General features: G+C 41.0%; 1 protein-coding gene across 1 annotated transcript; it reads right to left on the bottom strand.

Moving 5' to 3' along the window:
• Positions 1 to 9,885: 9,885 nt before the first annotated feature.
• Positions 9,886 to 22,689, bottom strand: LOC139738129 (UDP-glucuronosyltransferase 2B9-like). Its single transcript, XM_071648790.1, has 3 exons — positions 21,465 to 22,689; positions 15,710 to 16,384; positions 9,886 to 9,956 (listed from the first exon to the last, which is right to left on the bottom strand). Exons 1-3 carry the CDS (start codon positions 22,687 to 22,689, stop codon positions 9,886 to 9,888), a joined length of 1,971 nt encoding a protein of 656 aa, XP_071504891.1.
• Between the last annotated feature and the right edge of the window lie 1,496 nt (positions 22,690 to 24,185).

The raw sequence follows: 24,185 nt of genomic DNA, 5'->3' as shown, positions 1-24,185 counted from the left end.
ATATGCCGTTATGAAATTTTTATAATGATGGTAGGGCCTACTACATTGTACATAAGCACAGGTCGCATGGCGCCCTCTGGTATTGAAAAGGGGGAATTTTAGTCACGTAGGGTTCTGTGGTAGGGTACAAGTCTGGTTTGATTATATACACAGGAAACATTATATTGCGATGGAGGCACCGTTGTGGGGATAAACCCCTATCATAATGGTGTGTATCCATTAATCTGAATTAAGTCTTTATAGCTATGAATATAGGATTCAAAATATTTCATTCTGTAGTGTGAATACTGGGATGTATTAAATTTCATGAAATCAATATTCTTATAGGCCTGCGAACATCTGCTCAAAAAGCGTTGGGAGAGAAGGTTGATATTCATGCGCTGCCCATCGGACCGCGGGGTACGCTCGTAAAAACACGACAAGCGTGGGCCTGCATAGGCCTATAGGAAAACTGCCCGTCAGCGAATATGTGCACCGAAATAATACACTCTGTTGACTCATCGGTGACGTTCGACTCCATTCGCGAGTTCGCAGCTGTGTGTGTACTTAGAGATCAATGATAAAGTTGTACACAATGTTCGTTACGGGGATTCACGAATGTATCCGAGTCGGGTTAAGCCTTCCCATTGCAAGGTATACCCCTACGCTTTTAGGTCTATAATGATATGCAAGAATAACGACTAATCAATCATTACCATGCACTTAAAATGCAGATTTGACATGGTATAGACTGCTCTGCACTGCGCCCTCATTGCAAAAATTTCTGCACAAACATACAATGTTCTCGTACTCCTGGTTTACTTCGTTATATTCTTTTTGCAACTTTTCCTGTAGTTTCATCAGTCCTTCACTGGTAGGTGCACGACGTTCCTTCACCAAAGCGTTTATACTCAGAACCAAACTTGCGAGGGTTAATGGAATGGAGGCGACTACAAGGGCTCTTGAAGCGAAACGACCGACCGCCGTCAGTGTCTCACCAGCAGCCATGGCTGTACTAATCCCATCGAGGGCTCCTGCGGCGACACTGCCTGCAGATATCGCCCTCGCAAGACCCGCTGCAAACGTCCCCGCCTGCACCCCTGTCTGGACAGCATAACTTCCAACAAAGATGAAACCTTTGATTTGAGCCACGGACATGCGGGGAACTCTTTTCCTTGCATGTTCAACTATTACGTTGATTTCCTCCATTGCCGCCTGAGCGGCTTTGTATTTTTCCTCATCTTCATTTATGATCTTGAGAATTTCATTTCTCTTCACTTTCTCAATGATAACTCCAGTAACGGCAGCGCCCGTGGTTGTTACACCGCCTGCCACCATAATCCCAATGCCAACCAGAGCTGCCGGAGGGAAGAGAAACCCTGCAATCGTCAGGCCGATACCGACCGCTGACACCCCAGCTCCAGTCGCTTTGGCAATATGAACGTCTCGGTAATGCTGGTCTATTTCCTCGGCTATCTCATCAATCATGTCTATCAGATATTCCCTCCCGACAAGCCATGACTTCACACATCTATGAAACTTCTGGACGTGTGCCGACGCCGTCTTCACAGTTTCTTGAATGAGTAGCTTTTCCAAGCTGTCTTCCATGTTACACTGCAGAGAAAATCATGAGATGTTTGTAAATTCGTTTATCTCGGATCTGTATTTACGGACAAATATAATTATGCATATTGATTTATATGCCCATCTTACAGCATTCATTATATACCTCATTTCTAGAATCCTCTCATCTGATTGGTTAAAAGGGGAGTCATGAAAATAACTGTGCCCTATTTTTGAGTTACTGTGACCGGGGCCCGGGCAGCGTGTTTTTTTTAGACGGCACAGATTGGGGAAACTAAAAATGTATCGGGGACCCTATCCCTAAACCTAACCCTAATCCTAATCCTAACCCTAACCATCAAACCCTAACCCTAACCCTAACCCTAACCCTAACCCTAACTCCAACCCTAACCCTAACCCTAACCATAACCAAAAACCCTAACCCAACGTTTTTCCCATAGGTTTAACACGCGCCATGCCCCAATCTGTGCCGTCTTTAAAAAAAACGCGCCCGGGCACAGTTAGTAAATAGGTTTGGAGACAGTCGCGACCCCATACACATAGATCGCTCATATTTACGCACCAATGATACGACCGCCGCACATTCAATCAGCGTGCTGTAAAAGAGACTAGCGGACTGGTTTGGAGACAGTCGTAACCCCGTTACTTTGTTACGGTATCGGTAGTACACGTACACTGTACACATAGATAATCACTGTTCGCACCAATGATACGACCGCCGCGCTGTCGATCAGCATTGATTACGAGTGCTGTAAAAGAGACTAGAATCTATATTTTCGGTATCTATATTTCGGAATCTATATTTTCGGTATATAAAACAAATAATGACTGCTTGATATTCGGGGTACAGTTAAAATTATGTAGGCCCTCGGTGATGTGAAAACCATAACCATGCCCTCAGCTTCGCTTCGGGCATAGTTACGGTTTTCACATCACCTTGGGCCCATAATTTTAACTGTGCCCCTCATAGCAGTCATTATTTTGTATACTATTCACTGTTTCCGAGTCATAGCTAAAAATCCCCTCTATTATAGAAGCCCGTCAATCCCACAGCCACAATGTTTTAGGTTACCGGGATAGTTTAAAAATGAGTAGCTAAGGTAAATGGAAGCAAAAATGGTATAGCGCTTCAGTTTCTGTATTCCTTGAAAGACTCCGATACGATCTCATGGCATTCTCTATACATGTCAATCATGATTAACATAATCTTGGTAGTTATAAAGCTTCTTCATAATGTACAAAGACTTTTAGACAACTCTTCTTGTTAAAGCATGCATGGGATTTTACAGAACTGCGATACAAAACCAGTTTGTACACTGACAATGTTGTTAATCTTGTCATTTACTAAAGAGTGTGTAATACATTGTCGCAAAAATTGATAGTAAGACCAACAGCACAAAGGGTCATAGGGCATATTATACACATTTTCTATGAAACAGTTGGTGCTACCCTGGATGCTACCTCCCTTCAGTCTAGAATCAGAATTTACCTGTAAAGAGTTTATGGATATAAAATGTACAGCTAAACTCTCTATGCCAAAAATAGAATTTCGGTTTCCATTTTCTTAAACATGTTAAAAGAAGCTTGGTCTTATGTAAGGGGTACTGTGGTAAAGTGGTTGAGAATTTTTACTCTTTTATGAAGATCTCGTCAGGTGACTTTATCCTCTGACGAGAGGTTTTTACCCCATTGTCCCTCCCGACACAGCAGCTGTGGAAATGAGTAGCTGGCAATGGCGTAAATGGCAAAACCTCTAGAAGAATATGCGGTGCTAGCACTAAAGAGGAAAGCCTGTCTATTATTTTATCATTATTATTGTTTTTGAAATAGAGCCATGTTTGCACGAGATCACGAAAGACATCGGGAAGGTGTCTCCAGTACGAAAGAATCCATGGTGATTTCTTGACATGCCATTTCCGAAAGGATCCATATATTGCTATTGCATTAAGTATACTGATATTTTCATATTACTATCCATTTGGCACCATATGTTTAACACCAGTTTAGTGATAGTAATTCAGCTTGCTATTACCATGGACCGGTCCATGCTATTACCGATGGGTGTTACAACTTCCATTATGATACGTTTTAATAACATAGCGGCTACACGTTGCACTTACGCCAATAAGGTCGCCCATCTTTCTAGATTTCGTCACTGCGATGTTCTCCTGGAATCAAATGGAATCAAAGGTTTTATGAGATACAAGTACTGCAGTTTTTGAGAGCACATTCATTTACAAGTATATCAGTTCATATACTGTATATATATATATATATATATATATATATATATAGCGAAAACTTTTTGAGCAAAGAAAATGGGTTTTCATCGGGATTCGAACCCGAGACCTCAGGATTACTAGACCGGTGCTCTACCGACTGAGCTATTGAAAGCCCTAGATCGGTGTTCGTCCCTCTCTTTGCTCGTGTGGTCAGAAGCTATAGTGTGTGTATGTGTGCAACACACACACACATTAACCTGACATAAACCCAAATGATATAAATCAACTTTGGAATAAATGTGAGGGATCGCCGAAGCGATGCAGCTTTTTGTAATATATTTTGAAACAAGGAAGGAAAAACTGACCAGAAACAATTGTAATAATAAATAGCGAAAACCTTTTTAGCAAAGAAAATGGGTTTTCATTTCATGAAAACCCATTTTCTTTGCTCAAAAAGTTTTCGCTATTTATTATTACAATTGTTTCTGGTCAGTTTTTCCATCCTTGTTAAAAAAAATGTATATATATATATATATATATATATATATTCATATGGTGGACCTCTCAGTTCTCTCCCCCCCCCTCTAAACATAACTTAGTATTTTGCCGATATATATGTATATTTCTATTTTTTAATGTTCGTTTCGCACATTCTAATGTATAGTATGCTTACATGATACCTTTTCCTGATCTATTTTGTGTTATGTTTTTTTCTTTCTTCTTCCTCTGCAAATCTTCTTCTTCTTCTTTTCTTCTTCGTACTCCGCCCGTTTTACTGTTAAGATATCTGTGTAATGACTGGAGTGATTCTGGGAATAAGAAATGAGATTAAACACTTTATCCGTTTATGCATTGTGCAATTGCTTTTTAAGGAACATTTCATTTTATTATACTCAAGGAAATCAATACATGATAATTTTAGATATGTGTGTGTAATATAACGTATATTTTTAATGATGTATAATGATTATGTTTAAAGACATTCTAAGTTTGTTGTTATCACGTCACATGTGTAGTTATTTTTTGAACTTATGTTTTGTCAGTTGCAGTTTTATCTGTAAACCTTTGTTTTCAAATGTCATGCGTTGTATTTGTATGTTTTTACCCATTTGCAGGGCCCTCATTGAAAGCAGTTTTATAACTGACGAGGCTATCCTGATTAAATAAAACTGGAAATAAATAAATAAATGATAATGAAAATGAACGAAATGAATGGAATTGAATTGAATCAAAGTAGTTGATCGGTACCCATGATATAGGTGTCGGATGCGCGTGTCCCTCATAAACACTTATCATACCAGGATTTTATGAGGCTCATCAATTAATTAAAGGTTTCCCCGGTCAATTTTAACTCATATTATTGTCATTCCAATTCATGAATGTACGATTGTCATGAAACCGGAGAGATGCCTTTTATTTTAATATGTGTTTACGGAATTCCTGGATCCACCCCTGCAGTAGACAGTGGTAGAAATGTTTGGTTTTCTTGGCGTTGAATAAATTGAAATTGAATCGAATTGACGGTTCTCCTCCGAGACAGACGGAAGCCTCTCTTTAGACACGACTCTGTGTGTGTGTGTGTGTGTGTGTGTGTAATGAAAGCAATTATGGAACGCCGCGCCGTTTGCTCTAAACACTAAATGCTCTTCCATGCGCCGCGTGAGCAGGACTAGGATGTCGTGGAAACTCCACACGACTCGACAGTGGCAAATTTTTATAGGGCCCTAAATGATTTCAAAAGAATGAATATATATATATATCTCAACTTAGGGAATGACTAAGTGTTAATGTATTACATGGGGCATAATGTATATTGCAGGCCAGGGGCATACATGCCCACTGCATGTCCTTGGTGACATTATTCTTTGAAATAATGAAGAATAAATTCACAAACTGACAATTATTACTCATAGGCAGCCACCACAATGTGCACACACATATACACACACACACAAACATACACGATTATCGATTGGCCATATTCACACACACATACACACACACACACACACCCACACGCTTCACCTGCGTGAAGTGGTTTGCGTGAATTGCGGCGGGGGAGGATGAATTGAGGATGCATGAAAATAATAAAATTAATGTTCAAAATCGCAGGGTTTTAAGCTCCTTGCTCACACTGTGTGCCATCTGGCAATCCTCTGCGATGCTTTGTATCGCAGGAAATCGCGCAAGTGTGAGGCGGGCTTCTCTTCCCACCTCCCTCGCTTCTGGAATCACTACGTTAAAAATACGATGAGTTGCTACGATGGTATGTGAAGCTAGATACTAATCCTGCAAAGGAGAGCAAAGGCACGCGATACACGGGTGTTGCGTTGAAACGCATCGCAAGCTGTCTCTGATTAAAATCGTGTGATGCAGGCATTTATAGCGACCTACTGTAACGTCTTGTCTAACGGCGTTCCCTACAACCAGAGAAGCTCGCCAGCTGCTCATCAGTACGTGGTGGTTTATATGGCATATTACCTCATTGGCATACGCAGATTGAGGTATCGATAATACAGGCCCCTAGATAGTGCATGATTACCGGGGATCTTACAAGAATAACACACATACTCAAAATAAAAATTTTGCAATACATAATGCGAAAAGTGAGATTTTACCTGTAAAACAGGAGGCGTGAAACGAAGAAATTTAAGGTTGGTAATACACACCGTCGGTCATTCCCTTCCGTGATTTGTCGATAGAAGTTTCTTGTGGCTATCAGAAATAATTAGATGGACTATATCTGACGGTTTTATGAAATTTCAAAGGCAATTACGGGGAAAAAAGTAGATAGGCCTAATTCTGACGGAAAAGTACGCCAATCGCGGACGGTGTGTGTGTGTGTACTGTCGACGTAGCACGATGAATCACCGATTACCAGACAAGAACGGCCCAGAGAATCATAGTCTGTGAAACAGCCGCTTGTTCGTTCTATAACCACAACAATAAGCTAGTTCGGAGTTAGCTCATGGGCGCATTGGTACGAATGACCTTTCTCTTTTCTCAGTCGGTTAGGGGCACTTCACTCGTTTTAGAGCGACATAATGCATAAGCTTTACATAACAATTTATGGGATTCACAATCCTGTTCAAACAAAGAATAGAGTTGCGTAGACCAGGGGGGCGTTTCATCAACGAGTTCGTCGGAGTTTTCACCGACAAATTTGCTGTCAGTCAATCAGACGCAAGGATTTATACTGACATCTGTTAAAAGCTAATGAAATCCTTGGTCTGATTGGCTGATAGCAAATTTGTCGGTGAAAACTCCGACGAACTCGTTGATGAAACGCCCCCCAGATGAGCAGAATTGAATGCATTGACAATCTCTTTCTATTGATATTGCCAAATACCACTTTTGCTGTCAGGTGGATGTGCTGGCAAGCAGCATTTATAAGTATCTCATGAATAATCATTACATTACAGATGCTTATCCCAGTGAATTCAAAAACCATTATGCCTGTTGGTCCGAATGACCTTGTTTCTGCTCATGCGCAAAGAGGAACTACGAACTGGCTTGTTACAATAAGCCAGTTCGCAGTTCCACTTTGAGCATGAGCTGAAATAAAAAAGGTCATTCGTACCAACAGGCATGATGATTTTTAAATTCACTGGGATAAGCATTATGTGATGTAATGACTATACTTATAATCCTTATAAATGCTACTTGCCAGCACATCCACCTGGCAGCGAAAGTGGTATTTTTCAAAATCAATGCAAATAGTGAAATAGGGTCTAGATGCTTTACCAAGCGTTAATTGATCATTTTGGTCATTTGGTCTGATGCAAGTTCATTCTTTGTTTGAACAGGATTGATGAATCCCATAAAGTGTTACGTGAAGCTTATGCATTATGTCGCTCTGAAAAGGAGTGAAGTGCCCCTATCCGACTGAGAAAAAAAAGAAAAGTCATTGGCACCAATGTACCCATGAGCTAACTCCGAACTGGCTTATTGAAAAAGGAAATGTAGGGTGATCTTGATGCGCCTGGCGCGTTTCCGATTGTTTGTTATTTGTCAATTTTCTCCTGCATTAAATTGCATATATCTGGCAACATTTGTTACTGGCTAAATGATAGAAGGATGATTAATGTCCAATCTACCAATAATGACTGCATGCAATGACAGCAAGGATCGAAAGTACGCTTCAGTATTTATCATAGTACTTTGTAGTAGCAAAAATGAAGATGAAATGAAGTAATAATATGCCATAGTTACAACACATGTTGAAGAAATGATGGAACGACATTGTTGAAGTGAATTGTATGGATTATATACATGTATAACACAGCTTTTGTCAGGATTAGATTTAAAAAATGAACATAAAGAAATTACGTCTAAATCCTGGTATACATAATCTCAGTTTCATAGTGACGATGAGAATAAGGAGAAAAAAATAAAGTTTACCATTCAGATTCGTCGGCTTGAACGGAAAAATGTAGAGCCCATTTGATACGTAGCATTTAACGTCGTGTTCCGTATTGCTGGTAAGCGGCTAAATAATGACAATGGCAATCGATTATAATCGTTAATATCCTCTGCGAAATCGATGCACTATACGTAAAAAGCGCGTAATAAGCCAGTTTACAGTTCCACTTTACGCATGAGCAGGAAAGGGACTAATTTGTACAATCAGGCATGTTTGATTTTGAATTCACTGAGGTAATCATTTCTGATCTAATGATTACTAGTATTCATGTAAGGCCTAACCCTTGTATATGCTGGTGCTTACTAGCATACTGTATCCACCTGACAGCAATTTAGCTAAATACCAATTTATATCTAAATACTAAATACCTATGTTGGTATTTAGCATTGTCATTTGATAGCAATGTTGATAGAACGACTTTGTTTATGCATGCAACACAAAACAATGAAAATTAATGAATGTATGCCGATGTGTCAATTGACACACCATTCTTGTATTCTGCTCTGCGCAAGTTCATTCCTATTTGAAAGTGAATTCCATGAATTGTGGGCATGCTTATGCATCATGCTGCTTAGAAAACAAGTGACGTGTATATCCAATTTAGAAAAAAAGAAAGGTCATTAATTGTACCACTGTACTTAGGAACTAACTGTGAACTGGCTAAAGATCCTGTCACACCTTTCCGGGCAAGCCTTGCGTGCGACTCGCGAAGAACAATCTTTGCACGTATCTCGCCCGTAGTTGCCCGGAGTTGCGCACGCAAGTCCTGCTTACCCGCAGTCAAGTTTGGGCCCTGTCACACCTTTCCCGCAAACTACGCGGACTTGTTGCGTGTGCGGATTTCCAGCACATCGGACAATATCTGAGGGCGAACAAGGATTTGGGCGAGTTTTGCATGCTTGTTACTTGCTGGACGAGTGCTGCTTAAGTTCTCCTTGCAGGTATTCTGTGTGACCTGCGAGTCAGGCGCGTGGGGGCTGACAGCTCATGCAGTGAAGGAATTCCTCTGAAGGAATATCTATTTGGCAGAGGTCCAGAGAATGTCATAATCCTGGCCGCAGCCGACTCTCAACTAACCACCAGAAAGGCAGGAACTGACCCTCAGCATGCACGCAGGTTAAATGCCTGTGACTTGCGACAGCTATGGGCCTCCAACTGGTGTTCTGCGTGGACCTCTGCTGTTAATCCCCGCGAGTCACCCGGAAAAGGGTTTGAGCAAGCTCAAAACTTGGCTGCGGGTAAATCGGACTTGCGTGCGCAACAACGGATGACTACGTGCCAGGTACCGTCACTGTGCAGGCCATCTGCGGGGACCTCCGGGTAGCAAAAAATAAAAAAAAGTAATATGCACATGCACCGCATAACGGACTCCTCTTTCAAACTATCTGGTTTTCTTGTCTTTGATTGTCGACTTCTGTATCTTGAAAATGGAGCCTCATGTTGTTCAGGTGGATGAACACGGCAGATTCGTTCACCGCTGATCCGGATCTGCTATGTTGGTAACGACGTTTGGGAGAGGTTGTTCGGTCTCACCAATGTAATTGTCTTTAAAGTCTTTCCAATCGGACTGAATCCTGTATATTACATCATTCCGTTTTTCCTGAATGAAGTTCATCTGATTGGTGATTTCATAGAAATTATGTTCTTCTTTCACAATCATGAAAATCATTTTGTACCTTAGTGAGTAGTGCTACTTTCGCCTCCTACGGGTGGCTTCTTCAGACTGCGTCGTAGATGGCGGAATGATGCTGCACATGAGAGAAAGGGATCATGATACATGTGAGAGGACATATTGGCCCGAGTCTCTGTTCACAGTGGAAAACTCAAAAGAAGTTGCACAACAGATTACCAAGGTGTATATTTAGGATGGAGATGTGTTCGTGTCCCATTATGTTGACTGCTTATTTACAAACACCCCCATCACACAATCACTGGAGATTGTGGAGAAGAGGCTACGTCAGGACGACGAAATACATGAAAGAGCCAAACTTTCCGTTGAGAACATAATAGCCTTGTTTGATCTCGTGCTCAATATAATATATTTCCAGTTTGATGGGGTGATCTATCGACAGAGGTTTGGTGCAACCATGGGCAGCCCAGCATCGCCTATCATTGCAAATTTCTTCATGAAAGAACTAGAGTAGCAGGCAGTGGCTACGACACCATTAGAAGCCAAATCCAAACTCCTGAAGCCAGGGGCGCCGGAAGCAGTTTTGGATTGGGGGGGGGGGCAAATATTGGAGGGGGCTCACCATAGACCATACATAATCTGTTACACAATATACACATACACACACACACACACACACACACATCTATATATATATATATATATATATATATATATATGTGTGTGTGTGTGTGTGTGTACATATAAAGTGGCGTACGATGGGTCGAAACATTGGGGGTAGGCACCTTGTGGAAAAGTAATTTTGACGGTGTGTATGCTTGTGCGTGTGTGCGTGCGCAATAATGGGACTACAATACATTACGGAATGTGATACATTCAACAACGCAGTCATTGAGCAACATTGTAAGTTTTCCTTACATGGATTATGGAATGACGGTGTGAAACGACAAATTATATACTGTCAGCAACATCAGGAGAATTGCATAACAATAAAATGCGAGCGAGCGGAGCGAGAGAGCTTGAAAATGTTGACATTTTACAGTCCAAAAACTGCCGTTTGTAGCTATATCTTTCGCTTTGGAAATTAAGGGGGGGGGCATCGGGCGCAACTGCTGGCAATTACTGGCGGCAACATTAGGAGAATGGCATAACCATTCAATGCGAGCGAGCGAAGCGAGCGAGCTTGAAAATTTTGACATTCTACAGTCCCCAAACTGGCGTTTGTAGCTATATCTTTCGCTTTAGAAATTAATGGGGGCGCATCGGGCGCAACTGGCGCAACTGCTGGCAATTACTGGCAGCAACATTAGGAGAATGGCATAATGATTCAATGCGAGCAAGCGAAGCGAGCGAGCTTGAAAATTTGACATTCTACAGTCCAAAAACTGCCGTTGTAGCTATGTTTTTCACTTTGGAAATTAAGGGGGAGGCGCACCGGGCTCAACTGCTGGCAATTACTGGCTGCAACGTTAGGAAAATGGCATAACGAATAAATTTGACGATTGATTTTGACATTTTACAGTCCCCAAACTTCCGTTTGTAGCTATATATACATTTTTTTCGCTTTGGAAAATGAAGGGGGGGGGGGGGCGGCCCAGGCGCAACTGCTGGCAATTACTGGCAGCAACATCAGGAGAATGGCATAGCGATTGAATGCGAGCGAGCGGAGCGAGCGAGCTTGGAAAATTTGACATTTTACAGTCCAAAAACTGCCGTTTGTAGCTATGTTTTTTCGCGTTTATTCATTTAAATATATCTTTCTTATTTTATCTATTTTTATTTATTTGTTTATTTATTCATTTTTTTTTTGGAGGGGGGCTTTTTGGGGGGGCAAAAATGCGTTTTGTCCCCCCCCCCACTTTTTGGATTGGGGGGGGGGGGGGCGGCCGCCCCCCCTGCCCCGCCCCCCCCCCCCCCCCCACTTCCGGCGCCTATGCCTGAAGCGGTATGTGAATGATATTCGATCTTGAGATTGTAAACGAAGATCAGATTGATAATCTCACTCACCATCTCAATCGAATTGTCGAAACAGAAAGTATCAAATTCACATATGAGAAAGGGCTAGACAATACCATTCCCTTTCTTGACACACTCATTGTCAGAAAGATCAATGGAATGGTCAAATCACTGGTCTTTCGAAAACAGACTCACACAGACCAGTATCTGAACTTCGACTCTCATCACCCCCTCCACCAGAAATTGGGTATTATTCATACTCTGTTCAGCCGTGCCAGGTCTACTGTCACTGAAGAAGAGGATGTCAAAACATACCTGAAGCATGTCACCAAAGCTTTGAAAAAGCGTGGACACCCCCATGGAGCTTCAAGAAAGTTCACCAAAAATGTCAGCTAAATGCAAATCCCCAAAAGACAGAGATCTACAGGAAATAATGGGCCTTATAGTTCTCCCCTACATCAGAGGAACTTTGCTAAAGCCCTTCAACGAGTCTTCAAGGAGTTTGAAGTTTCCTGCTGTCAATCCACATAAAAAAATCATCGGAAGCCTACTGGTCCACCCAGAAGACAAACGGAAAGCAGACGACGTAGCAGGAATCGTTTATGAGATTCCCTGCAATGATTGTTCACCTACATACGTTGGGTCGACAGGCGGACAATAAAAAAGATAGGAAGAGACGAGCATGAGGATGAAGTTAGAAACACTGATAAGAAAATTCCCATTCACTTGATCTAGAAAACAATTGGCAGGCAATATCGTCTACAAATCAGCCGTTGGGGATCATGTTGCCATCAATAATCATTCCATCCAAATGAACAGGAGCCGTATTCTGCCAGAGAAGATCAGAGAAGGGAGGCAATTCACATCGGGAAAATATATAACGCTATGAACAGAGACTCGAGCCAATAATGTCCTCTCACATGAATTATGATCCCATTATCTCATATGATCGGTTCTCGTGATCAGACGAGAACCGGTACATTCAGCGTCGTATGGTCGTAAGTGACGTACCTACATGCTTTAGCTCATTTATGCTTGTCCTCAACCTCACGGACGAACGGTTTTACAGCACGCCCCGTCTCTGCCACCAGAGCGAGCTTGAGGTCATTGACCGATGAAAGCGAAGCTGTAGTGACTGTCAGAGGCTGTAACCATGGATGAGATGCTGATGGTGCAACAGTGGCTACGATGCACAACACACACCTGCCCATGGAGGTGTGGGCCTGACTTTCTTGACTGCGCGCTGTGCGTTCCGCGGGGCCATGGATGCTGCCCGAATGTCACGACGCGGCCCCGCATCACTCTTGCCTTTGGGGGAGGCATATGAATTGGTCGCTGTATATTATGTATATGACTTGGTCTGCAGCAAGCAGCCCGTGTATGACAAAGTCAAATGTGTCGCTCATGTTTACTTCTTTGTATAATATATTGTACATGTGTTCCTGACTTGCTGACTGCGCTGTGTCTTCTTGTGAATACTGCTGAATACAACGGTGTGCAGAGTGTTGGCCCATGTTCCCGATCTAGAGGACGGTTCCAGAGGAGATAACTTGCAAGCAGTTGGATTTCGGGAGTAGTGGTAATGTGACTTGTCGCATATGTCCCGCGGTGCCCAATACAAGTTCCAGTCGTCACCGTTGGATTTCGGGAGAAGTGGTAATGTGACTTGTCGCATATGCCCCGCGACCAATCCAAGTTCCAGCTGTCGCCTGAGGAAGATGGAGAAGTCGGTAACGGTGCGATATAGCGCTTTACCCCGTGCCCACCAACGATACCTGTGCCACCACACGGTTGTGAAAGGTGTACCACGTTAGCGTGACTGAGTTGGTAGCAGAAGTTGGTAGCTAAAGTTGGTAACAAAATTAGGTGTACCAATTTAAAACCATCTACAAGTAACACTTGGGAGGGACATAATATAAGTGACGCTGAACTTGGTATGTGTGCCGCTTGTGTAGGTGAGCTGCTTCTGACTAAACTGTATTATTACATGGTAGCACACTGACTAGTACTTATATTAATTAAAAGGATCGTTGTAATTTGCAACAAAACGAACCTCGCCTACTCGGCCATCCTGACATGGCTCGCGGAAGCATTTGTATATACAGACAGTCAAATACTCTCACAATCACGACACGAAGGTAGTTTGCAGGCACAAACCCTTGTTGGTCGTAAAGGAGTCTGCGCCAAGACTACTACATGCACCACTTTGGCACTGTCCCATAGGCCCTGTGTTGAAGCTTCTCTGCAGTGTAGTGGTGCGTGTATTAGTCTTGGCGCATGCAGACTCCTATACGACCAACAAGGGTTTGTGCCTGCAAACTAACACGAAGGCGAGTTCGTCACAATATATATGAACATACTTAAATAATCGTTCTGTGTGCAATCTGCACATTACTTTCATTGTATTCATTGCCATTGTTATCAATAGTATCGACCAACCAACTCCTAAATGCTTAACAAATTTGAACCGTTTTTTAAACTAACCAATATGAATATTTGTCTTTACTCTATCCTCTATCAAACAAGAATATACTTTTGACAAGACAATAAAAGCAACGAAATGAAGTTTGGAGGACGTGCTCCAATATCTCGTTTTTATTCATTGCGGTTTTAATCACTGTTCGTGTTGCGTCAAAGTTTGTGACATTATTTATGTTATCATTATTGTCTTGATATTTCAATTACGTGATTGCAATACTCATGACTTGCATCATTCATCAGTCTTATAAGGGACACTGGTGTATTTGTGAAGAAATTCTCAATCCTTCTAAACATGGGTTCAAAAGTTAGTTCAGAGGTTGTGCTCTTCTAAGGAAAAATATGGACTCTAGCTAATATTCAATTGAACAAAGCCAGCAAAATGTAGATGAATAAAATTGACAAATATCTAAACTCTCTTCATATTGTCTTTGCCACATTTGCCATGGCAAAGCATATTTGAAATATAGCTGTCTGAACCTTTATGTATAACTAAAGTAGTTTCGTGAGGACGACAAAAACAGTTCAAAGCCTATTTCATTCTAATTATATATTCATTATATGGTTCGACTGTTTGGAGAGTAAACATGCACAAACAATTACTGAAAGCGATGATGAATGCTTTAAAGACCTGACTTGATGATGAACAATGTCTATTACTACTTACATTGCCTCGGCAGGACACATAACATGCATTCATTTCAAGCATTATCAAATGAGGCCATGAAATCGGCCAATCCATAGAGTTCACTCTGACACAATATGTATAATATCATTTAAATGACATTGAATCACATCAGATCACATTAGAATCCGAAAATGTTTGTGTCCTTACAGTTAAGGTTATAATCTATCCCAGTCGACACTCATCATCACTCTGCCTTTATCATTACGCGACTTAAAATACAACTGCTAGATTATTTCAGTCACATACTAAACATTGTCAAATATTTTTAGTGATCAAATTTTGAACGAATCCGCAGTGATTAAACAAACCTTTGGAGTATTATGAGTAAGATATCAGAATCATTTTTGCGAGCAGTTTTTGTTCTATAAATCATTTCTATGATGGTTTATGTCTCAAGACGTAATTTACAAATGATGGCAAAAAAGAGAACTTCAAAAGTGTTTATTTCAGAATTTTGTTGTTTCACAAGATCAACTGTGATTACCTTGAAGAAAAAGAAACATCATCGCAATGAACTTGTTCAAAAATCCTTCCCGTTTGATCCTCGTACAGCAATAATGTAAAGCACCGTTTCTTTCAGTACAATTTTCATCATTAGATATTGTTCTAGCATTTGTTTCTCATGATACACAATATTCTTATAAAAACAAATTCTTATTCAAGTGTTATTCCCGTTTGGCTTTCAAACGATTTTTAGAACAGCAGCAATCCCTAATTGCACGGATAACTATGAAAAAAGTTGCCATTACACATAATGGCAGCAGTGGCAATATCGAGCATGTAAATCTGATAGAAGGACATGTCAAGAGTTGGTGGACGCAAGTGCTCCCCTCCATGTTTAATCACGTGCTCGATCCAAAATGCAGCGGTATCGGCCGGCTTCATCGGTCGGTCTCGGAAGATGGTGGACAGTCGTTTTGCGGTAGCCCGATACTGAGGATTGGACAACACCTCGTTTAACTGTTCGTATATGTGTTCTGTACTGAGTCCGTTCTTATCTATTTTCGTGCCAAGGCCCTTGCTCAAAACCCTTACTGCCACGTCGTGCTGGTCGTCTGCCAACGGCATGACAACAAGGGGAACTCCATGATACAAAGCTTCGTAATAGCCATTGTTACCACCATGGTACAGGGCTGCTCGTGTTTTGGGATGCCCCATGAGATCGTTGAGGGGTAACCATGGTAACGCCTTGATGTTGTCAGGCAGTTTCCTGGAGGGAAGTTTCTTCAAGTGCACGATGACTTTCTGGGGAACCCGACTAAAGGCTTCAATAAACAGGTCGACCACGTCAGCGTGTGTTGTTGTAATTTCGGCATAGTATGAACCGAGTGAGAAAACAACAACTCCATGTTCCCCGGAACTCTCCATGAATTCCTGCAGATCATCGTCTAGAAGATTCGCAGCTCTTGACGTCACACCACCAACTGGTATGACGTTTGGCATTAATGAAAATGGAAACTACCCAGAGATGTCAGAGTTGATGAAATAGACATCTACGTGCTCACTTATTTTCCACGTAAGACCGAGGTCTAACTCGTAGTCAGATACTAACTTCTTGTAAGGACCCAGGAAAATGTTTTTGCTTACTGCGTTGGTTAAAAAGTAGAATAATACACTTCTGCATCTTTCAAAGAATGATGTCAAAGAAAAGAAAGAGGTCACAGCGACGGGTTGATAGGATGGCATGAAAGGGGAACCTGATTGTTCGAAGATAAACGGAAACGGAACCATTGGAGCAAAAATTGCAATTGGAATGTCTTTGGTGTCCCTGTGTCTCTCGAGATAGGACTTGACGAAAATTCCACAGGGCCAGACGACATCAAGAACGTAGGCATCGTACCATCGCATTCGCTCAAGGAGATCGGGATCCTCAAACACAGCCCTACATGCTTGGTCATTAAAAAACTGACAGGTTTGCGCAGTTGCTTCTGCTGAGATATTGTAGATTCTTTGCTGAGCACAATATCGCCTAAATGACTGGAGCAGTCATCATTTTTTTCTTTCTGTCCAGGAAGGTCGAAAGCTTCAAAATTAAAAAGTTTCGAATCGGAAAAATCAACAGCTTTCTGCAGATACTCATTGGCCACTAAGAAGGTCACGTTGTGCCCCTTTTGTAATAGGCTCCAACCGATTGGTACGATGGAGAGAAAATGGCTGCCGTCGTCCAGACCACCGGAGAGTAGAATGTTTGCCGATCTCACCGGCAAAATTGCGCATGAAATTACTAGACCCAGCCTCAGTAACCCATCGCATGCTGGTATGCGTCTTCCTTTATCAGTCCAGTGCATTATGACTGGCGCCTTATACCATTCAATCTGACAAGGTACAGGTGGATTAATCAGATTGATATTTCAAATGTTGTGATGAAACCTACGTTATTGCAGGCTGTTTTATTGTATGTACATTTCATAGTTACCATCGATAACCTGGCAAAATTTCGATCCTTGGGGAAATGGGGAAAAAACAAAACTAAATAAACGAAATTCCGCCATTGAACTGGAGGTCAGTTTGTGTGCATGGTCTTTTGTGCGTGTTCGTTCGTGCGTTAGGGTGTGTGGGCGTGTATTTAAGTGTATTCATTGTACAAGACTATCCGATCACGGGCATGCTATATTGCGATCCCGATAGCGGCTCTACGTTCAATCAAATGATCATAAATGTGTTGCTACTTGTACTTAATAATTGTAGCCAGGCTTGTACGTACAAACTGTACTCCTTTCGCATTGTTATGGTCAGACATCCGGGTATTAAGCGGCGGCTGGAGCACAAAAGAAACTACAGTGTATCAGCGTGATTTCAAGACGAAATTATCAACTTTTCTTCTATAATTGGCTTTGAAATTCCACGAAACTCTCAGAGATGTAAGTCTTAACTTTTTTCCTGGCCACAAAGAAATGTTATTCAAAAAATTACGCAAAGAATGTTAAATCGGGGATTTTGAACGCTGACGGACGCCGTGTCGTCTAATCACCACGTCACTGAGATTTGTAAGCTACTGCATGCTTTCATGCACGCCCGGCATTCACACCCAGTCTCTCTACAGCTGCACAGGGTTGTACTGTTGAGAGCTGTTTGTTTTCACTCCAGCCACACCGGAAGTGACGTATACGCAACTATGAGAATCAATTTGTAATGATTGACTTAATGTTGCCTGTATTATTGTACCGTATATATATATGTATATATATATTTTTTTTTTTTTTTTTTGGGGGGGGGGGGAGGTTAACATCTTCAGTGAGGATTTTCCTCTTTTACGTCGTCACCTATGTATCGCAAGCAACTTGTAAGAGGAATCATAGTATAGTCAGTCAAATGGAAATACGTGTTCATCTTTTAGTAAAGATGAAGGATCAAACACAGAGAAATCTTAACATAAAGGGTTGTGGATGAGGTCCTGGCCCACCCCACCCCCCCCCCCCCCCAAAAAAAAAGGAAAGAAAAGGGAAAAAAAAAAACAACCTAAATCTGGATGAATGCTAATGGTGAAAGAAAAATTTCATTTCGTTTCATTTATTTTCTATTTCGAATAAAAAGAAACCCAAGAACAATCATAAACGGGACCTAATTGTCTTAATACAGGGTATTTCATGATCTACATCAACACGTGACTTGTAAAAAGGTAATAACTTTACACAAAGTTAGGGCGTGACATGTACTTAATGACGTTTATCAAATAATCGGTTGAGCTGACTGTGTGAAATGGAGAGTACTGCTAAAATCTTAGTTTCTATCACAGTCCCGCTCTTTAAAGCAAACACACACACACACACACACACACAAAGATTTTAGCAACCGTTGCTGTTCATTATGACAACGAAATAATTGAGAACAAGAGGGCACTTCATGAAGCATTTGTCCAACAAAGTTGTCGGACAAATTTGCTCTCAGCCAATCAGATGCAAGGATTTCAGTAGATTGTAGATTGTAACAGTTTGACAGAAAAATATCCAAGCAATGATCCAATGAAATGTCCCCCTTATCTGATATTCCACATTCAGGAAACGTGGAAGGAAATGATGAAGGAGGGGGTGGGTTAACGAACAATAGAAATAGAAGATATTTCAGAAGTTATGAATAAGAATAACAGCAACAAGTTTAACCTAATCTTCGCAGCGCAGAAATTGGTTTAGGTCAGTCAGTAGGGCCATCAATGAAGAAGAAAAATGTATGTATATTGAAAAGCTTTCTTCCAAAAGGTGCTTAAGTCCATCATTTTTTTTATGGATTCAGCGCCTTTTGGAAGCCAGCTCTTCATATGTCAACTATCAACGACGGAAAGAAAATTCAAGCAAAATGGCTTTTAAGAATATTAATGGTTAATATAGTGATTTATCAGTCATTTAGATGATTAGACTTGATGACATTCTTATTAAAAGAACCTTTAAACCGGCCAAGTGTAGCTGAATGGGCTATCCAGCCATCTTCTCAAATTGAAAATGAACAGACAAACCTTATGTCATTGTAGGATAGCCGACCCTTCAGAAAAATGGACTCTATTAAATCCTTTTCGGATTAACGAACCTTCGGAATATCGAACTTTATTTCCTTTTCGGATTAACGAACATTCGGAGAGCGGAATAACTTACATTACCCGTTTTTATCAGTCTCAGCAGTGTGGATTTTCTGTCAGTGCAAATTGAACATCGAATACTAATTCTGATAAATCAAATACATGTAGCAGAATGTGCGAGTGAGTTTAAAAGTCAATAACAATGGTTTCAGCGTCTTCATGTACGAACAGAAGAGAATCAAATGATTCATTTTTGCCAGTATAGAACTTCTTTGTTATGAAACGAAATACTATCAATTTTTGTAAAACAGGACGATGTCCCCTAAACATTTCTTGCGTGCAGTTCTGTTGATGAACCTGAATACCGCCTCTTTTTGTGATCTGTTTAAGCATTCGAAGTGACTTTGCTGCAAAATACAAGTAGTCATCGCCGATGACTTTTATGACGCAAATATGATTTGATCACTCAGGGGAGCATTTCATGAAGCATTTTCTCCGACAACTTTGTCGGACAAATTTGCTCTCAGCCAATCAGATGCAAGGATTTCAGGAGCTTTTGATAGTTTGCCGGACAAAATATCTGACAAAAAAAGCTTCGTGAAATGCCCCCCTGAAGTGAAGAACAAAAGAGCTCGCTTCCCTCTTGCCTTTACTGCACGTAGGTGGCGTTCTGCAAGCTGTACCCTCTAAATAGATCTTCAGCATCCGCCCTTATACTGCAATAGATAAGGAATATCGTCCAGATTTGAATGCTTGGCAAATTTCAATACGTTGTGGTCAATGAAGGAAAATATGTTTGCAAAATTAGAATCATTTACATACAGAGGGATGTCGGCGGTAAAAACTGTTCTCCTTTAATCAACTTAATCTTGATTAGTATGAAAAAATGAAAATTAACGCATACATCACATCACGACTGTTCAAGTGACACGACTTGTTTACTTGGATATGAAACACGATATGTATAATACAATGACGCTGTGTGGTTTTCAAAGAATATTACTTGATTGTTTATCTTAACTTTTTTTCGAAAATTGTTAAGATGTGAGACACAAGGGACATTGTATAGACATGGACTGCATTTCATTTGGTTTGAGTGGTTGGCGAAAATTCAGACATTATAAGTTTGTGACATCAATACACAAAAACAATTAAATAACTGTAACATCCCGAAACAGAAAGCGCGTATAGCTGCAAGCAGATCACATTAAGATTACCTCTTACAGTATACATTAATATTGTGCTGATCCCGTGTCAGGCTGTGGTTACATGCTCCAGACAATGCGCACATCCACTACATAGTCCCGAACATTCATTTTTTATAATGGCAATTTGTTATCATTTAATTGGTTACGAATTGTTCATTGCTCGTCTGAATAAATTCGTTTAAGTGAATGGGGTTTAATGACTTGCTTTTTAAATCTTGTTTTGAACAGGAAAAGGCTATGTCGGAGTATGCCACGCAATGCTGTATTCGCTTTTGTGTGTGCATTGTACACACTGAGACACGGGGGTGCAGGCTTGAGAAGGGCTGGTTGAAATATACACACCGCATTGTCATTCGTTCACAAACCCCTCCCCTTCCTATTACAATTGTATCAATATTATCATTACCATCATCATTCTTATCTGAGTAATACAAACTAAGTAACGAATACATTATTAATGATAATATTATCATTATCAATGATGATGAATGCTTCCTTCAATACATTGACAATGACACCAAAATTACATTGGTCCGCTGGTGCTCAAATAAATACGGATTTTTCCCTAGATCACATCTTTGCTGGATGCAGGACTATGGAATACTAATTTTGGGACGTATATTTATAGCGACACAGATAGGTTGTTTGAAATGAGATCATAATAAGCATGCACATGATTACTTAGTTTTCATTCCTGCTTTGGTTTCAAACGATTTTTATAACGACAATACTTCATTGCACAAGAAATTATGAGAGAAATTAGGACAATGCATGCGAAAGCAACACTAGCGATATCAAGCATGTAAATCTGATAGAAGGACATGTCAAGAGTTGGTGGGCGCAAGTGTTCCCCTCCATGTTTGATCACGTGCTCGATCCAAAATGCAGCGGTATCGGCCGGCTTCATCGGTCGGTCTCGGAAGATGGCGGACAGTCGTTTGGCAGTTGCCTGATACTGAGGATTGGACAACACTTCGTTGAGCTGTTCATATATGTGTTCTGTGCTGAGCCTGTTCTTATCTATTTTTGTGCCGAGGCCCTTTCTAACCACTCTCGTTGCCACGTCATGCTGGTCGGCTGCTAATGGCATGACGACGAGGGGAACTCCATGATGTAGAGCTTCGTAGAAGCCATTGTTGCCGCCATGGTATAGGACCGCTCGGGTTTTGGGATGTCCCATGAGATCATTGAGGGGTAACCACGGTAACGCCTTGATGTTGTCTGGTAGTTCCTCTGAAGGAAGTTTCTTCAAGTGCATGATGACTTTCTGAGGTATCCGACTGAAAGCGTTGACAAACATCTTCACGACTTCAGGGTGCGTTGTCGTAATTTCGGCAAAGTACGTTCCGAGTAAGAAAATAACGACTCCATGGCGTCCGGAACTCTGCATGAATTCTTCTAGATCCTTGTCAAGGGGATTTGCGGGCCTTGACGTCACCCCACCGACTGGTATGACGTTTGGCATGAGTGAAAATGGAAACTCCCCTGAGAAGTCAGAGTTAATGAAATACAGGTCCACATGCTCACTAATTCTTGACTGAAGATCGGGGTCCAAATCGTAATCAGACACCAAATTGTGAAAGCGACGTAATGTCTCTTTGTTTATTAAAAACGTGAAAGCTAAGTAAACGAATGTGTCTTTGCATCTTTCAAAGAATGACATAGAGGAAGAGAGTGCAGTAGTTGGGACAGGTTGATATGACGGTAGGAATGGGGAACCTGCCTGTTCGAATATGAACGGAACCGGAACCATCGGAGCAAGAATCGCAATAGGAATATCTTTTTTATTTTTGTGCTTCTCGAGATATGATTTCACAAACACTCCACAAGGCCAGACAACATCAACAACGTAGGCATCGTACCGATACATTCTCTCAAGGAGCTCGGGATCCTCAAAAATACTCCGACACGCTTGGCCATAAATGGTGTTGAGACGTTGGAATAGTTGCGTGTGTTGAAATATGGACTGTGCAAAAGTAACTTCGCCAAGGCGATCGAAGATGTCATCCATTTTCTCTTTCAGACCAGGAAAATGGAAGATTTCAATATCAAACTTGTCTGAGTCAATGATATTGGTAGCTTTACGGAGGTACTCATCTGCCACCAAGAGGGTAACATTGTGCCCCTTATGCAGTAGGCTCCTACCGATGGGTACGATCGAGAGTAAATGACTGCCCTCGCCGAAAGCACCGGACAACAGAATATTTGCCGATTCCACCTGTACAGAAGCGCATAGAATTGCCAGACCGAAAATCAACGAGCGATGGTACACTGGTATCGATCCTCTTACTGTCAAGTACATTACGCTGGTAGTACTGCACAATCTGACATGCAAAAGGTGGATAGACCAGAATGTGTTATACGAAGTTGCGATAGAACGTACTGTATATCATTACATGCTGTTAATTCCCGCATTCATATTGCTATGCGTACATTTCGAAGTCGGTATTATTGAACAGTCTTTGAACCCACTGTACTGTACCTCAAATCTGAAAAGATTTCCGGCGGTGTTTTGAAGGTCGATCTATGGCGCCTTTTGTGTGTGTTCGTTCAGTGTACACAGGGTATGGGCATATGAACGTTGTGCGATCGTACTGAGATAAAACATCTCCATAATATTTTAAAAGGAGCTAGGCTATCATTACCGTATATTCTTTTCCACGGTGCTGGTGTGTCTATGTCGCTCTTTCCTTCTCTGCATAATTTTTGTGTAATGAGAAACATTTGTCTTATCCATCTACGCCACAGGTCCTCTCTTTATACGCAATGACTGCCAGAACAAATGACCCTCTTTTATAATTACAATGTATCAATACTATAAAGAGCGTGAGAATAACCAAAGGTAAATCCCCTCAAATGCAATAGAAAATACAGCATTGCATGGAAAGAAAAATAAGCATGAAGTAAGCCTAACTGCTCCTAGTTACACTTCAAAATGTATGGTTTGTCAAAGTGACCTCCCCCCCCCCCAAAAAAAAAGATCAACAAAAAGCGGAAAAGTAATATCGGAATTTGTTATTAAGGGTAGGCAAAAGAAAATGTATAAGATAAGAGTATTGTATTGGAGGGGGTGTTTCTTTACAAACGCCAGGAATTTGAAAAAAAAAATGAATGATTATATTTCTAAAAATGCAAGCGTTGTCCATCATTTCAAGTACTCACCAACTTAAAAAGATCCATTAAGAGACTGAGAATTTTACATCATTTATCTCTGTTTAATAATCCCTCTTTTACAATTACGACTTGGCTTAGAAAGTACTATATTGTTACAGAGATATGAAAATGAAATCTAAAATATACTGGAAGTTGTCCTCGAACTGTACCGTCTTTGCCGCAGTAAATGCAATAATATAATAAGCCAATTCCAACAATGCATATTACATGGGATCAAATTCCCTGAGTGGAGGATTTCATGAAGCAGAGCGTGATCATGACTTTTTCCAACTTGCTGTGGAAACATCGAAAAATATCTTTACCAGGCTTTTCGTAAAGAATGTATAACCTCTC

The sequence above is a fragment of the Diadema antillarum genome, unplaced genomic scaffold (assembly GCF_040938485.1).
Source record: "Diadema antillarum isolate AM-2024a unplaced genomic scaffold, OU_Dant_1.0 seq00000723_RagTag, whole genome shotgun sequence".
NCBI lineage: Eukaryota > Metazoa > Echinodermata > Echinoidea > Diadematoida > Diadematidae > Diadema > Diadema antillarum.
The sequence above is the reverse complement of the archived record's forward strand: the minus strand, read 5'-3'. Positions and strand labels throughout refer to the sequence as shown.

What these genes read in the sequence shown, in the direction of transcription:
- LOC139738129 (XM_071648790.1), bottom strand. Translation starts at nt 22,689, where the DNA reads ATGGATGACATCTTCGATCGCCTTGGCGAAGTTACTTTTGCACAGTCC. An exon ending in TTACATGCTTGATATCGCTA is followed by an intron (nt 16,385 to 21,464) that starts GTGTTGCTTTCG and finishes ACGTCATACCAG; the next exon opens with TTGGTGGTGTGACGTCAAGA. An exon ending in TGCCACTGCTGCCATTATGT is followed by an intron (nt 9,957 to 15,709) that starts GTAATGGCAACT and finishes TCTCATGTGCAG; the next exon opens with CATCATTCCGCCATCTACGA.